The sequence below is a fragment of the Schistocerca cancellata genome, chromosome 3 (genome assembly GCF_023864275.1).
Source record: "Schistocerca cancellata isolate TAMUIC-IGC-003103 chromosome 3, iqSchCanc2.1, whole genome shotgun sequence".
NCBI classification, from domain to species: Eukaryota; Metazoa; Arthropoda; class Insecta; order Orthoptera; family Acrididae; genus Schistocerca; species Schistocerca cancellata.
The window spans coordinates 116,968,019-116,985,337 of record NC_064628.1 but is presented as its reverse complement, the minus strand read 5'-3'; the positions used below and the strand labels follow the sequence as shown (position 1 = coordinate 116,985,337).

The 17,319-nt window shown below is 43.1% G+C and overlaps 1 protein-coding gene across 1 annotated transcript in view; it reads right to left on the bottom strand.

Moving 5' to 3' along the window:
• The window catches only part of LOC126176156 (octopamine receptor beta-1R-like), a 401,706-nt gene extending 384,387 nt beyond the window's left edge, over positions 1-17,319 (bottom strand). Inside the window, exon 1 of the mRNA XM_049923299.1 lies at positions 16,559-17,319. Within this exon, the coding sequence (XP_049779256.1) occupies positions 16,559-17,319 (761 nt within the window). The remainder of the gene's footprint in view (positions 1-16,558) is intronic.

Genomic DNA, 17,319 nt, shown 5'->3' with positions numbered 1-17,319 from the left:
GCGCGCGCCGCGCCGCGCCGCAGCAGCCTCCCCTGTCACACATCTCTCGCTGTCGCGTCACTTCACTGCGGCGCAAACAGACCGGCGCGCTGTCGATAGCGGACGCCCTACTCGCTACAGAGAGAGGCACTTTCCACAAATGTCACGCTCACTTAATCAGTGAGTCCACAGGCAGCCCTTGTCAGAACTCCAGTGACAAACGACCATAAATTCTTCAGCGCTCATTGCTGACTAATTCCACGTGACGAATCATTGTGCTGTGGTGGCCCATTACACCTGTTTGCAGAGTTTTTCCTGTTTTCTATCCCAGACTGCGATTCTATCGCTTGAACCTTGGCCCGCAGTTACGCAGGGTCAGCAATCGTTAATCGGATTTGGCATGTTAATGTTTAAGGGGTGGCCGGATGCCCTTCCTGCCGCCTCCCCGTACCCCCCGGGACGGAATTAGTGAACCCCAACTGCACTGAGTGTAACCCATGGAACAGTGCGAAAGTGTTCAAATGTCTGCGAGCCGAGTAACTGAGGCGGAACGTGGGGACCAGCCCGGTATTCACCCAGCGGGATGTGGAAAACCGCCTAAAAACCACATTCAGGCTGGCCAGCACACCGGCCCTAGTCGTTAATCGCCGGGCGGATTCGATCCGTGGCCGGTGCGCCTACCCGAGTCCAGGAATCAAGGGGTCAGCGCTCTCGGCTACCCTGACGGGTATCCCAGACGGCGATTATGGGGTCGATACTTGTAACAATACGAGTAAATATATAGTTGTGTACCTTCGGTTACAATTTTCGTGCTGGTTTGCCGTCGTGGGTGTAAAAAACTACACGGTCGATTCACAATAACGTGACCACCGCCTCCGTTCGACGGCAGGTGGTGGACCTAGCACTGCAAAATAATATAAAGTATGTTGGGTGGGGGTGGGGGGGGGGGGAGGACAAGGGTAACAGTCCAGTCGTTCTCGTTATGCGGAACCGAAGCGACGTATCTGACATCTGAAGGGGCAAGATCATAGGCCTTTGGGCAAACGATGGGATCATCTGTAAACTGTTCGCGTGCCGCCGTGGCTAAAGTATACCGTACATGGCAAAACGGCTCTATCAGAAACCGGCTCCGAGGCAACCGTGGGTCTCCGCGTCAGGCCGTGGATCATTGGCCCATGCTGGCTGCAGTTCATCGGAGACGAAGGCTGGAGTTTCCAGGCCAGTACTGCAACAAAATGTCCATTTAGTAGCGACAGTTGCCCTCTTCAGATGTATGACGTTTTATGCTCCATCGGATTGATGGCCGTTGGCGTGTACAGTATGAAACGTCTGAGAGCAAACCCCTGCTGCAGTCGTCGGAACTGTTCAGGCCGAAGGAGGGAGTGTGATGGTCTGGGAATGTTTTCGTGGCATACCCTGAATCATTCTCGAAGGCTCAATGAATGAACACAAGTATCCTAGGGCACCATGTCCATCCCCATAGGAAGTTTGTTTTTCCTCGGCATGATATCATCTGCCACCTGGACCATACAACGTGTCACGCAGCTCGCAATCTACGTGCGTCTGTTCAATAGCACCAGGACGGGTTTACCGTATTCCCTGTCCACAGAACTCCCCCAGGCTCAAACCCAATTCGGAATCTGTGGGACCACCTTGACCGGTCGCTGGCGCCATGGATTATTCAGAAGACGGCATGGCTCCACATCCCAGTCTGTGCGTTCTACAACCTCTTCCTGCACGTCTCGAAGAGGTCTACGTTGCGAGAAGTGGTAATTCTTGCTTTTTACAAGTGGTTACATTATTTTGATGGGATAGGGTGCGTAGTAGCGTTTCTTCCCCAAATGCGGGCCATTTCTTCAGCATTAAAACTGACCGGATTTGTTTCTGAAATTAGGTTTGCAGAGAGGTTGAAACACCATTGAATACATTTGTAAATGGGTCACTGTCTTCATCACACACCGGCTATAAAGGTATTCATGGTTATGCATGAATACCTTTAGTATATACTGTACTATACTATACAGTAGAATTCGCAATCTTGGGCCGTATCTGTACAGACGGACCCTTTGGGGAGCGGAAAACGATAGAGGTAGCGGATCAGCTGTGCACCATCACAGTCTGTTGGAGGAGGTGCAGTTCAAACATATATACTGCACAGTTTGTAAGCTACAGCTAGCGAGCCTGTAATCGATCGTACTGACAAGTTATGTCAGTACGACTAAATATTCAAGTATAGATTTCAATATTCTCTAACCATAGTACAAAAATATAAAATGTCTCATACCGAAAGGGTCAAGTAAAGCAAAACAATTTCGACTGCTGCCAGAAGGAAAAAAAAGTTCCAGCTGACAATATCACTTGCTACGATATCGACAACGTAAAATAAAGGAGATACGTTACCTCGAAGTTATTAGTCAGTCCCATTAAAAGCATATTGGCGATGTTACGCAATCATAAAATATTTTACTCCTTCTTAGGTCTCTTTCGAAAGTAGCAAAGCCTTTGGAAGCACTTGTAGCTATGCTTTATTCACTTTACTGAACGTTTGGAATGGATAATAGTTCCTACAACCATTTCTAGCACAGATTTTACTGAAATTTTCCTTCCTTCGGGATTCTAACGAGAAAATGTTGATGCTAATACAATTGATTTTTAGTTATTGACATGACACATAAAGTGAACAAGTCATGTTAAATACACCACATGACTTATAGATGTTCCAGAAGTGGTTTTTAGACGAGTTGAGCTTTACGAATTTTGCTAATTAAGTAGTGGTTTAGTTACAATATAGATATTTCTCCTAACGTGGGAATCTAATAATGCATCACGAGATTGAAATTACAAATTTTGCTAAAATTTACGACAGAATGTTAGTTCAAAAAATCTAACTAATTATAAATTTCTGTTAATTACACTTAAATGATCTGAAGTAATGATGTTGATTTCGTATATAAGTGAACCATACAGTTTTATTTGCTGATACAAATTAAGAAAAACGATTCTTTCTAAGTTTTGTCCGTTACACATTGTGTAACGGGTAATGTACAATCTGCTAAACTTTTAGTGGTATCAAAGCATTCAATAACTACCTATAACTACTCCTGTTACAAACGGTACGCATAGACAGCGGCACCATGCCATATAATAGAGAGACAGCAAGCAGGACGCTCAGGGTCTTCTAACCGGCAAGCTCTAGCCAACTGTAATGACAATTCCTTCGGAAGAACAGGAGGGATTCGTCTAGCTTTCACGATGGGACTGCGCTTCTGCGCCGGTGCCACATTATTTCGCGCGTGGTCTCCCATTGTTCAAATGTTTAAATGTGTGTGAAATTTTACGGGACTTATATGCTAAGGTCAGCAGTCACTAAGCTTACACACTACTTAACATAAATTATCTAAAGGACGAACACACACACCCATGTCCAAGGGAGGACTGAAACCTCCACCGGGACCAACCGCACAGGTTCTCCCATTGTCACAGCACTGCTGTTTATTCTCTACCTAAAACTGGCTCTGAGCACTATGGGACTTAACGTCTGAGGTCATCAGTCCCCTTGGACTTAGAACTACTTAAATCTAACTAACCTAAGGACATCACACACATCCATGCCCTAGGCAGATTCGAACCTGAGACCGTAGCGGTCGCGCGGTTCAAGACTGTAGTGCCTAGAACCGCTCGGCCACCCCGGACGGCATTCTCTACCTAGCCGTCATCTGCTGATGCATACATGATAGTGACCTACAGTGGCCAAAATACAGTAGTGTGATGAAGAAGACAGTGGAAACGATATCATACTATGCAGTGGCATAAGCTCCTAAAACTACACCAGTGGACACTATTTTCAGCAGGTATCAGCGTTTTACAGTCAGAACTATTGGTATTTGAACAGTTGTCTAAACCTTTCTTTCAATTTGACCGCTCAATAATATTACCATACTGTTTCCAGGAGGAATATATGTGGTATTCGTCTACATTGCCGGCCAGTGTGGCCGTGCAGTTCTAGGCGCTTCAGTCTGGAACCGCGTGACCGCTACGGTCGCAGGTTCGAATCCTGCCTCGGGCATAGATGTGTGTGATGTCCTTAGGTTAGTTAGGTTTACTTAGTTCTAAGTTCTAGGCGACTGATGACCTCAGAAGTTAGTGGCATAGTGCTCAGAGCCATTAGAACCATTTTTTCGTCTACATTCACAATACTGCGGGTACCAATTTGTATCATCAGGGACACACCTCAAGCGTCCGTGTGTCAACAAGTACGCAAATACTTCAAGTACAACTTCATAGATACCTGTGTAGATGGACAGTTTCCTCGCCTTGAAAATTCGTTCCCGCATTATTAAAGCCGAAGGAGGAAACTTGTGCCTCTGATATCGAAAGCATTTCAAATATTGATGATTAATATCGCGCTGAAAAGGGACGCTACCCCACTTTGTCCCGACTGTCGACTCCTGAACATCGAAGACAATCGCTTCAAGTGCGTGTCGTCGTCCGGCGTTTGCCCACTGAAATAGAACGTCTTAGCTTGTTACATCCGTGTCACATCTGACTGAACCTTGGTCCATTCTGTTTCCGGATGACTATTACTTTACCTCTCCAAAATATCATGCGCGTACATAGTTTATGGGAATGACAATCTACTAAATCTTCGAAGAAGGAGAGAAAGTGGGGCTTGACTACTGGTGATACCTGCAACACCCTCACAACGTTATTGAACGTACAACGAGGTACCGTACACTCTTTGCAAATTATTTACGCAGTGTTTCCGTCCCTCCCCCTCGCCCCCTCCATCTCCCGCGCCACAATTTGGGGAGTCCCAGTCTCAGTGTAACGTACCACGCAGCATCACATCGAAGGCATAATGACCTGGACTGCAAGCAGTGAGAAAGAAAAGCGATCAGCTGATTCAAGGAACGCTACATTTATTCAGCCATTAGCAATGCAGCGTGAGTCTGCATTGTTGGAAATAGAAAACGCCAGTGACAGTGGACAAGAAAACGTCAGATGCACCATTTCTTGAAGAATGTTTCTTTTAGCTGAACTAGCGCAAAAAATATAGAAAACTATTTTAGTTTATCACAGTTTTATTGTCACATCCTGTTCTATAACACTTTCATTTGTGCGCATTTACTAACTATAATCGTGTAATAAATAAAAACAAATTATAGATCAATGGAGCCTATCGCCTCGGGAGAATTTTTGGTAGTGGTCAGTGGCAACTCCTGAAGAGGGATAGTTTCTTTATTTTATGATAGACTTAAAGTGGTGGTGCCAAGCAGGGGTAGATTTTATTTTCGTATCTTTTATTTTTGGAGATTAATCTTAGGTACTACAAATTGAGATAGATTCACGACCGCCAGAAAAATAAAAAATTTGTGTAGCATCATGGACTATTAATCAAAACGTCCTGGGTCGCGTATTCGAACCACATCACTGCATTATTCTGAATAAAATCATCAAGAGCGACGGCAGAAGACTTCCGGCAGAGGAATTTCTACGAAATGGGACGCGGAATATAAAGTTTGAAAGTAGGAGGGAGCTGTAAAAAAGGGAAATGCTAAGGTTCAATCTAGATATAGTAGAGGTCAGTGACGTGAAATGGAAAGAAAACCAGGATATCTAGCCAGACGAGTACAGGGTAATATTAACATTAGCAGAAAATATTACAACGGATTAGGATTCGTTATGAACAGGAAGGTATGGCAGAGAGTAAGGTACCGTGAACAGTTCAGTGATAGAGTTGTTCTCATCAGAATCGACAGCAACCAAAATCAACAACAGTAGTCCAATCAGGAGATGAAGAGATAGAGCAAGTATGTGAGAATACTGAACAAGTAATTCATTACGTAAAGGCACAGAAAAATTTCCATATTTGGGGATTGGAATGTGGTGGTAGGAGAAGGAATAGAAGAGAAGATACGGAAGACTTGCGAGCAGGAATGAGAGAGGAGAGAGATTAATTGAGTTTTGCAATAAGTTTTAGTTGGTAATAGCAAATATTGTATTTAAGAATGAGAAGAAGATGAGATATATTTGGAAAAGCAGTAACTTCAAATCTAACTACGAAACAGAAATGCAAATCTGGGCAGAGGACGAAATTTCACAAAATTTTAGTGCTATTAAAACCAGGAAGAAATTTGTTATTTTGTCTTATACTGATATACTGGTCCCGCGGCTATGTACAAAATGTGAAATATGGGTTGACTCTTATAGAGAAGTTACAGCAAGCACCCACTTTCGACAATGCTATTTATTTGTGTAAATAGCGCTATTTAGAACAATAAATAGCATTGTAAAAAGTGCCTGTTCTTTTTGTCTCATCTGCAAGAGTTAACTTGTATCATGGGATTTAACGTGAAGTACTGTTCAAAGATGTTTGAGATGAATGGAGGTTTTAAACAAATGTACTGGAACACGTCGGAAACACAGACCTTCAATATATATCAACCAGACACTCAAGATGCAAACAGCAAGAAGGCGGAAAATTCACGAAACTAAGCATAAGTTTCGATACAGACGGCTGCGTAGAGCCGCTGCAACATGAACCCCAGACACCCTTAGTAATCAATAAATGAACAAGAAATATGTTTTTGTTGTGATTTTTGGGGTACACGGCCTCTCAATGGTAATGTTATCAGCGCCAAGAAGATATACATGTCGAAGTAAACCTGAACCCAATTTCAATTTAAAACAAGTAATTGGTGAAAATTAAACTGTTGTGAAAGTAACCCATTTTTTAAATTCCATTTTCCAGGTTTGATAATTTGCGCCGGCCTGTGTGGCTGAGCGGTTCTAATCGCTTCAGTCTGGAACCGCGCGACTGCTACGGTCGCAGGTTAGAATCCTGCCTCGGGCATGGATGTGTGTGATGTCCTTAGGTTAGTTAGGTTTAAGTAGTTCTAAGTTCTAGGGGACTGATGACCTATGATTTTAAGTCCCATCGTGGTCAGAGCCATTTGAACCATCTTATGATGATTAGAATCTGACACTTTCCGGATAAATAATGAATACTGGAAAAGGATTTCAGTTTTTCAATATCCTTTTGAACTATAAATAATTGTTTATGAACCGAAAAGATCGCTGCAGATGTGCTCTGTTTTATGCATGGCTGTGTAGGTTAGTTCCCTCTTACATTCTAGCACACAATGTCTTGAGCTCTGACGCGAACTCGGGTGCTGCTGAACGTTACCACATCGGAACTGTAGAAACTTCATCAGCGCATTCCTTTAGGACAGACACGCCTGTATACTGAGATTAGTTTGTAGATACCTCCCTACGACTTTCAATGTGTCTGTAATAGAGTCGTAAATAATAAAAGTCCTTCCGGCAGTTTTCATCAGATTTATAGCTCTCGCGCTTATTGTTTCCGGCAAGTGAACAGAAAACGTCAGCATTACCACACTTCAGGTGTTCATCATTGAACACCAAATTTATTAATAAGCGTCTCTACACTCTTATTAAGCAGCAGTTCCAAAAGTTCCGAGAAGTTGAATCAACATCATTTCTCAAACATAAAGGAACCATTTTTTTAAATCTATTAATCGTACTGAGCATTAGAAGCGTGTAATGCGAGAGGCGGTTCACTTTTGCAAGAATGCATCAACAATGATGACACCGCAAACATTTGGTTATCTCAGTACGGATAAAATGTTATCAAATTATCATTCACGTAGAGCAAAAATATGTTTTTCTTATTAATATAATATTTTCCATACGTACTTACGCTTACTGTAACACCTGGAATGTTTTCTTTTCTGTTGATGGTTTTTCCTCTCGTTGCTAGCAGCATTCTATGTACGAAATATGCATGAGGAAAACTGTTTTTAATTCAAAATTTTATCGTAAAAGTGTAATTTGTAATTTCAGTAAATAAAATAGCACAAATGACGGAAGTAATACGGCGAAAATATTTTTTTTTAATTTTTATAAAAACATGGACGTAAATGCATCTTTATTCTCAAAAGAAGAAAAGGAAAAGGTAGTCTTAAAGCAAAATCGAAGGGCAGTAAATCCATATCGCATAATACTTTGTAATAAGTTTAATCTCACCTCACTGACGATCATAATATGAAATACTTCACTATGAGTAAAAGAAATTCTGACGCATTCATACCATTAATTTTACACTAACACAAAAAATCACAACACGAAAAAGTTATTAATGTAGAATAATGAAATTTCGGGAATACATTTGCTTAGGTAACACATGCAAATGATTAAGATTGCAAGGTCACAGGTTAATGCAAGCGCAAGATAAATCATTGCAAATGCGAAATTCTGGTACATTAATAACCGGTGTAACCGACAGACTACTGAATTGAAGCACGCAAGCGTGCATGCATTGTGTTGTACAGGTATCAGACCCCAATTTTCGGGATTGAGTTTCAAGCTAGTTGCACTTGGTCGGTCAGTGCAGCTTGAAGATGGATCTGGGGTTGTCGTCCGATGAAGTTCCATACGTGATCGATTGGAGACAGATCTGGTGATCGAGCAGCCAAGACAACAGGGCGACACTCTGCACTGCATAATGGATTACAACAGCGGTATGTCAGCGAATGTCATCTTGATCGAAAACACGCCCTGGAATACTGTTAATGAATGGTAACGCAACAGGTCGAATCACCAGACTGGCGCGCAAATTTGCGACAGTGTGCGTGGGATAACTACGAGAGCGCTCCTGCTGTCTTAACAAACCGCTCCTCAGACCATAACTCCAGCTACACGTCCAGCCTCTCCAGCACGCACACAGGTTGGCTGCAGACCCTCAAGTGGCCTCTTCCAGCCAATACACAGCCATCAGTGGCATCGAGGCAGAACCAGCTTTCAGCAGAAAAACCTCCATTCTGCCCTCCAATGAGGTCTTGCTTGACACCACTGAAGTCACAAATGGCGGTAATTTGGGGTCAGTGGAATAGAAATGGCGATGGTTTGGGGTCAGTAGAATGCACGCTGCAGGGTGCCTGGCTTTGAGCTGCCCTTAAAGCAATCTATTTGTAACCGATGTGTCACTGTGGTGCCAACTGCTGCTCAAATTGTTGCTGCAGGTGCAGTATGATGCTCCAGAGCGACCGGCCGAGTACGACGATCTTCCCTCGCGGCTGTTTCATGTGGACGTCCCAAGTCCGTTCTTCTTGCTACTGTACATTCTCGTGACCACGGCTGCCAACAGTCATGTACAGTGACTACATCCGTGCCAAGTCTTTCTGCAGAATCGCAGAAGGAACCCCCAGCCTCTCCTAGCCTTATTAAACGACCTCATTCAAGCTAAGAGAGATGTTGATAATAAGTGTATGTAGCCTAACGGCTTTCTTGACTAATATCATCTCACAACGTCCAACCTCAAAGGTAACAAACGCTCACAAACGTTAGAGCGTGTGATTAAGGGAAACCTGATTTGCATCGCCATGGTGGCGCTATTAGTACCGATTTTATGCGACTGGTGCGAAATTTGAGGAGACATCACTTTTCAGATGCAGGAACACGCCTACCAACTTTCCTTTATAATGCAAAACTCCATCTTGGTGCTGCGATTTTTTCCGTTAGTGTATTTTGTCTTAACATGAGTTCTAATTAGACCAAATATTACTTAACTCTCCAGTCCTTCTACAGTATGCAGAATGGTTAACACAATTACAACAGTGGAAAACCTTCCTCGTATGTTCATTTGCCAATACAGACTCTGGCACTCCACGGCGTATGTATTATTTTTGTAATGTTCTTGCCGACGCGGCTTACATATTCACTAAGTGACCAAAATTATCCGGACACATTGGAAAACAATAAGCTGGACTGCTGGCAGTACCTCCGAAACCACAAGTGATTACTTATAACCACCCACGAGAATGCTCGACAGTCGTTGTCCATCACATCACGAAGGTCTGTCTTGCTTAGATGCTTTTTTTTTCCCTCGCATTTACACATCACATTCAAATAACTAACATTCGGGCAGTTTTTGAAGGTGAACATACTCCTTACGCATCTGTTAGTAAGGTGATATCTAATGTAAACGTTCTGAGTCACACAGCTCTCCTGAGCTTGCTATTTTGCGATTTCTGCTTCCCTACTGACAACACAATAATATCGCCTCCTTTCACACTGGCAAATCCACTCTCGTGACATCTGGTCGTCAATTCCGCGCTTTACAGCAGGATTTCCGTATACTTTTCATCTAATAATATATGTAGCACCATCGTCGGGTACTACCAACGCTTCACGGTGAAACTGCTGCCTCCCGTTCAGTGAGCGGTAGGTAAATGTACAGTACCTTGCTGATGGAGCTATAATTTTCAAGGCATTAAGCACAAGCTTATCGAATAATAGGGAAAAGTTATTACACTTCCCTATATATAACTGCCACGCAAAGTAAGTGTTTCGCACCCACCATTCATCCACATCCTATTCTTGTTCATCCATTGCAGAGATCAAAGTCGATTGGGGCACGATGATTCGGGCAAGTTGATGGTATCATCTACTGAGGATCTAGTGAGTACTGATTATTGCAAAGCAACTACAGTCGGTAAAGCAGTTAACCGGATTAAAGTATGTGACGTCGAGTGTTATGATATCCTTGTGTCTGATGAACATGATTCTGCTGCGGTGAACTTAAAATCCTCCCTCTGAGGTTGCAATACTTATAATCCAAACCGCAGCAATGCCTAATAGTCCTCCAGAAAACATCAGATAGAGCAATATGAAGAACTGCATATTCATCAAATGATGCTGCTACCGCGTCTAAGCGGTGACTAAGCGTTGTTAATTTCAAACTACTGCCTATGGAAATAGATTGTACTAAAAAACGGAAACGCCACAATACGAAAAATGCAAGTGTCTTAAAAAGACCACCAATGGAACAGATGTTGTATGATAACGGAGCACACAAGGCGGGATAAGAAGCTGTAAAGGAACAGACGAAAAGGTCTGTAGAAAGTACAATGTGGTGTCCAGCGTGTAATGAGACGTTCTTTGAAACTCCACCAAAAGAATGGAGAGAGTATTAGACTTCTCAGACATTTAAGTAGGAAGATTTAATTTTTTCGGGAATGAAACACATTGATTTTGAGTTGTATTAATTTTCAGTTGAATACTCCTTTCATTATACGGTACTCCATGAAAAAGACAGTGTGGTCAGAAACAGACTGAAAAATTTGTAATGGCGCTACAGGGTAGGTTGTACTGAGAAATAATAGTTAAGAAAAGATTCGATACGTTACGCTGTTTCCAAGTTAATTAACATTGAAGTCAGCCAATCAGGCCGTGGCACGCGCAAATTCAAGTGGACCACCAGATACAATTTTTGACAGTTGTTCTCATAACTCACGAGACTGCTCACCCTTTGGCAAGCGTTCCATCTTTACTACCATTTCATGTCCAGTTTTTGGGTCGCTCTCTTGTTCGGTTTTAGGAAACCAAACGAAGAACACGTTTGGTGACGTCTCTGGTGGACCGCTTGGATTTGCGCGAGGAACGACTTGATTGGCTATCTTAAATGCTAACTAACTCGGAAACGGAGCAACGTACTGATTTTATTCTTAACAATTATTTCTGAGCATAGCCTACCCTGCTACACACTTAAAAACTTCAGAGACTGTTTCTGACCACCCTGTACATAGCGATACTTAATTAATTAACATACTCTCTTATACTTTCTGAGAACAAAACTGTATTCAGCTCTTGTCAGTTTTCTTATATTGTCCCTTTGCCTTAGTTATCTTGCTCCACTACTGGAGCAAGCTGACCCCATTGTATTAGCTTTTAAAAATTGGTAAATAATTCAGTATATTTAAAAATTACGAAACTATGTAGTACAGAAAGCTATTCTGTTAACACACGAGACGGAACTAAAGGCTGCAAAATGAATTAATTGAAAGTTCTTAACCGTTAACGTCAACTTGTCCAATTTCCTCTACTAATCTGCAAAACGATTCTTTCTGGCAGGACGTTCGAATTTCCATTACGTGCTGTAAAACGTCAGCCATCCTTGGAGTCGCCCTTCGCTCGTCATAACAGTCAAGCCAGGCTAAATCTCAGCCTGTTTAGGAGCGTTGTGTAAATACTTGCCCATCATCTCGAGCCTGAACAAAACCATTGCCTTCGCCCAGTATCACAATGGGTATGTCGTGTGACTAGGGCCTCCCGTCGCGTAGACCGTTCGCCGAGTGCTAGTCTCTCGATTTTACGCCACTTCGCGACTTGCGCGTCGATGGGGATGAGATGATGATGATTAGGACAGCAGACGACCCAGTCTCTGAGCGGAGAAAATCTCCGACCCAGCCGAGAATCGAACCCGGGCCCTTAGAATTGACATTCTGTTGCCCTGACCACTCAGCTACCGGGGGCGGACATCGCAATGCTGAATAGATTGAGTACACATGTGCACAGAGATGATAGGTCAAATTCCAAAGAACTGAAAATATTAAGGTATTCAGCACCATTTACGAAAATAGCTATGAATAATTCTTTTAAGTAACAAAAATGTTGAGATTCGTGTTCATATAAAAGCCATTATTTCAGTTTCAAAAATAGGATGTTGTAATCGTGAACAAACATACTTTTTAGGCAAAATGCAAAATGACAATAGTAATGTATCAAGAAGTTATATTTTACCTACATTTCATTCAACTTCATTCAATACTTCAGAAAATAATGAGCACTAAAATTAATATCTTAGGTAATATTAGTGGCTAATGGTTTTGCAACTACACTTCATTTATAATACCTTCATAACTTAGTTGTTTTAAAATATTGTCTTCAGTACCGAGCGAAGCCACAACGCTGAACATTTCTACGATGCCTGTTTGATAAATGACGTTTCTCCACTACCTGTTTAATGTTGCATGGTATGCATGAAAGAAGGTATGGAAGGAATCGATTTTTCGTTACCTAACTCATTTCAAACTGCAAGAATTACGTTAACTGTCCTTTCACAATTTTAGCGGTTTTACCGCCTTAAGCCCGTGGTAGGGAATGTCACACGATAATCTACACTGATTTTATAATCAAACTGGCCACTCGGATGACGACCTCGTCACTATACAGCTCCCGAACCTTTGCAGTTGCCCGGAAGACATCATTTATGCCCCAGCAGGAATGGTAACTTACCCAATGCAACAGTCCTTCTGCCCCTGCGTAGATCTTCGCTGTCGACAGTACAAACTTGCCAACAGCTCTGCCAACGTCTCTCACTGTTGTAAATGTCTTTCCCCACAACTCACAGTGGAACTTTGGCCCTCTGTCGCGAGCTGGTACCGTTCAAAATAATCCTTGTGCTACGATATTAATGGGCGACCATACCAAGCGTATGAACAAGATTACAGACCCGCAACCCGTGATTTGCTAGAGTACCATTGTAAATGTGACACGAGGAAGCACAAGGTTTGAGAGGCGAATGTTAACAAAATACATGTCAACCGTTAACTGAGAAACTTTGTCAAAAAGGCCAGCACTAATTAACTGCGTCTATGCCTTTTATGATTATAAGACGGAACAGCATCACAATATTAAAACCAATCAGATGACAGCACCTAATCGTCACCACCGACCACTGAATTCAACCAAACTTGTGGTATATGCAAGGCTCGACCAGAAATGAAAGCGGAAGCTCAAGATGGTCAAATCGTTTAGAAAAAATATATCATCTTTCGCGCGCTACGTGTAGAGCATGAGCCTTCTTATGTTAGCACAGTTTCCAGGCCGCGCTTGGCGAAGAACAGCAATTCTTACACTACAAATAAGCCGACGTAATGTTCAGTGTATTGGACTTACTACTATTTTCATAAAAGGCAAGAAAAGGAAAGGTAAAGGAAAAGTGGCGGATGAGTACGCGGCAAAATATAGGAATGCCGTCACTACTGCATGAGAGTCTGGTAAAGGTACAACAAACTTACACAAAATTTTTTTGACTGATTTAATTAAGAACGTTTTTTTTCTGTTAACATCTCTGGAAGGAAAAACAAAAGCATAACTATACGATGAAATTTTTCAAGATGAAGAAGGGGTTTTCTGAATAAAACCGTCTAGATCGCTTATTAAAATTTCTTTATGGCAAGGTTACGGCTGCTACCGTCATTAGATATCAGAAGGCTTAGGATTAAAAGAAGTTTCTGTGTCAGTGCTACAAACTATGCATACTGCCGTCATCAGACATCAAGAAGCTTAGAACATTTAAAAGGAGGTTTTGTGTGAGCACTAAAAGCTATCCCTAATGATTAGGCATGGTTTTTAGTACTAACACAGAATCTTCTTTTATAAGTTCTAAAGTATTTGATATCTGATGATGGCAGCAGCCGAACCGTCGTAATAAATAAAGAAAGAAATTTAATAAACTACCTAGACGATTTAATTTACAAAAATTCTCATTGACCGTGGACTCCTATAGGAAATTTTTTCCCTGTATAAATACGAAGAAGGCAGGCCATCATGAAGTATTAAAATGATTTCTCCCTCCCCCCCCCCCCCCGTTTCCCCCAAACGCAGTGGCTAGAACAACCTTCCGATGTCTATTTCTATTTTATTGTTAGGAATTTGATCAAAAAGCTTCAAAAATTGTCTCATTTCATCGAGAGAAGAAAAGAAATCACATCCCGAGAATATTGCATCAGAATACATTTCACTACCAATATTTGGTGGTATGCTGCTACACTGCACGATGATGAATAACCTGTTACGAATGTCAACCGGATTCGTTTTTTTTTTTTTTTTTTACAGAGACTTTAAAACCACCATTTAATTGTAAAAATGCGGAGCGTACAACTTGTGCAAGGTGCCAGGAAAATTACGGTTTCTCTTGTTTTTATGATGAATAGCACCCTACCTTGTGTAAATAAACTCTAAAATAATAAATGTGCAAGATGCCAAAAAATTACAGCTTCTCTTGTTTCATGATGAATATCACCCTAGCTCCTGTGAGTCGTTAACTGTAAAATAACAAAAGTATTTAATTTTATATACGACGTCCTCGTGTATGCTCTACAATGCCTTCCAGGGTATTTATTTGCGGTCTGAAATTTTCGATTCTCTTTCCTTTTCTGACTTTTACGAAAATGTTAATAAATACAATGTTCGGAGTGAGTTAGGAGGAAAGGTACGTTGTTTGAGGGGTGCTAGCACTAGTGATTCTGAACGAAGAGTGGACATACGAGCCCTGTTCCGAATGGTTTCTGAGATACAGTACATTTAACATAAATTGTTGTTTCTTTCTGTATCATTCAAACATCATCATTGTTTATAAGGTAGCACAGTAGTGTAGAGAAAGTTGGGCGAACAATTTTACATCGGACATTTGTGGTCCATCAAGTCGTGAAACTATCTGAAATTGGGCTACAAAACTATCCCAAGCTAGAGCACATGCGTGTCGTGTGAGATTTTCAATAATCGCAAAAACTATTAGTGCTAGAGAAAAAACGAATATGATGTACGAAATTTAATGCACTTTAATTTTCTACTGCGATACGATTTCGTCGGAGGTTTTCGGTTTTCGAGTTGTTCAAGAAAAACCTACAAAAGTGATATTGAATGTTTCCTATTACGGAAACCATTCGGAATTTTTGTTCAGAATCATTAATACTGTCATCTCCCCACCTCTGAAAACATGTAGTTTTCCTCCTAATTCACTCTGAATTGAGCTTCTTTTTTGCTTATTTGCAACGTAAGTGACGTAAAGTTTGAAAACAAACTTGACTCCACGACTCTTCTATTACCATTCAGTACTCTTTTCGTTGCACCAAACGCTGCCTAGAAACTTTTTTTTATGACATCAGTCTCCCCCTACAGTGTTTACCGTCCACGGGAACTGTGTGTGAAGCTAACACAAGGGGATGACGCTTCGCCCGACCCGCGCCAACGCTGCTATGTTGTTCTGTACGACAGGCCATCTGGAGCTTCCACTTCCGTCACTTTTTCTTCTAGTCAGACGCTGCATATACCATATATCTGGACGAAATGGATGACAGCGAGTGGGTGCGGTCCTCTTTTAAGATAGTATGAAGAAATCCGCTAACAGCGACAGGGCACAAGGGAGTTGCGACCTAGTGTCGCATCATCAGGTGCAACAACGGTGAAAGATGATAAACATACCCATCGCTCCTATGATCTTCCTAACATCGTGCCTTTCAACTGTTCACATGTTCAGCCAGCCAGCTAGTCTCTCTTTGTTTTTCATGCGGGCCGCTTTTACTTTGCCCAGCATCGAGTTGCCCTGCGTCACACCGACGCATGCAGATTTTAAGGAACGGGGCAGGTCTTCGTCAGCTTTCGCTTGCCAGAACATTGAAGATATCACTGTATAGTAAATTTTAACTAGGAGCTATGAATATGCCAATTATCTTTTAATGTTGTTGTACCTTATGATGCGGCTTTAGGCCACGAAACCGTATTATCTAACAGGAATTTTACGAGCTGTTAGCGGAATTCTTCCTTACATGATGCCTTTCAGTAGCTGCGAATGCCCAGAACGTAAAATAGTTTCCTTTAAGGTACTGTTATTTCAAATGTCTTTGCGCGCGCCTCGTTATATGGCTGCGGCGTACACAACCCGCAGTAATATGGCCGCCAGTGAAGAGTGAGTGGCAGAGGGCGTGGCGCCTACCTGTAGAGCATGCGCTCCTGGCGGTCGGCCTCGACGTAGATGCGGTAGTACATGAAGATCATGATGACGCCGGGCACCCAGAAGCTGACGCTGCTCGAGACGACGGCGTACGCCTTGTTGACGGTGAAGGCGCAGCGGTCCGGGTGCCGGCGGCGGAACTCGAGGTGCTCGTCAGTGGTGTACCAGCCGAGAAAGATGGGCACGAACGAGACGAGCGCCGGCGAGCACCACACGACGGCCAGCATGGCGGCGAGCCGCGCCGGCGTCATGATGCGCGGGTAGTCGAGCGGCCGCACGATGGCGTAGTAGCGGTCCACGCTGATGCAGCACAGGTGCAGGATGGACGCCGTCGAGAAGTACACGTCCAGCGAGTTCCACACGTCGCACATGAAGTAGCCGAAGAGCCAGGTGCCGGCCGTCAGCTCGACGCTCGCGTTGAAGCACATGGCGCACAGCGCCACCAGCATGTCGGCCAGCGCCAGCGAGACCACGAAGTAGTTGGTGAGCACGCGCAGCTTGCGGTGGCGCATCACGCTCACGATCACCAGCAGGTTGCCGAACAGCGCCGCCACGATGATGAAGCCCATGGCGGACGACTTGAGCGCGATGGCCAACACCAGCTGCCAGCCGCCGCCGCTGCCCTCCGGCTGTCTGCCGTCAGAGGCCGCCGTCACATTCGGCTGCCACGTATCCGGAGGCCCTTCCTCTGACGTCACGGTGGTCGACGTCGCTGGCGTCGTCATCCACATCAACTTATCCAT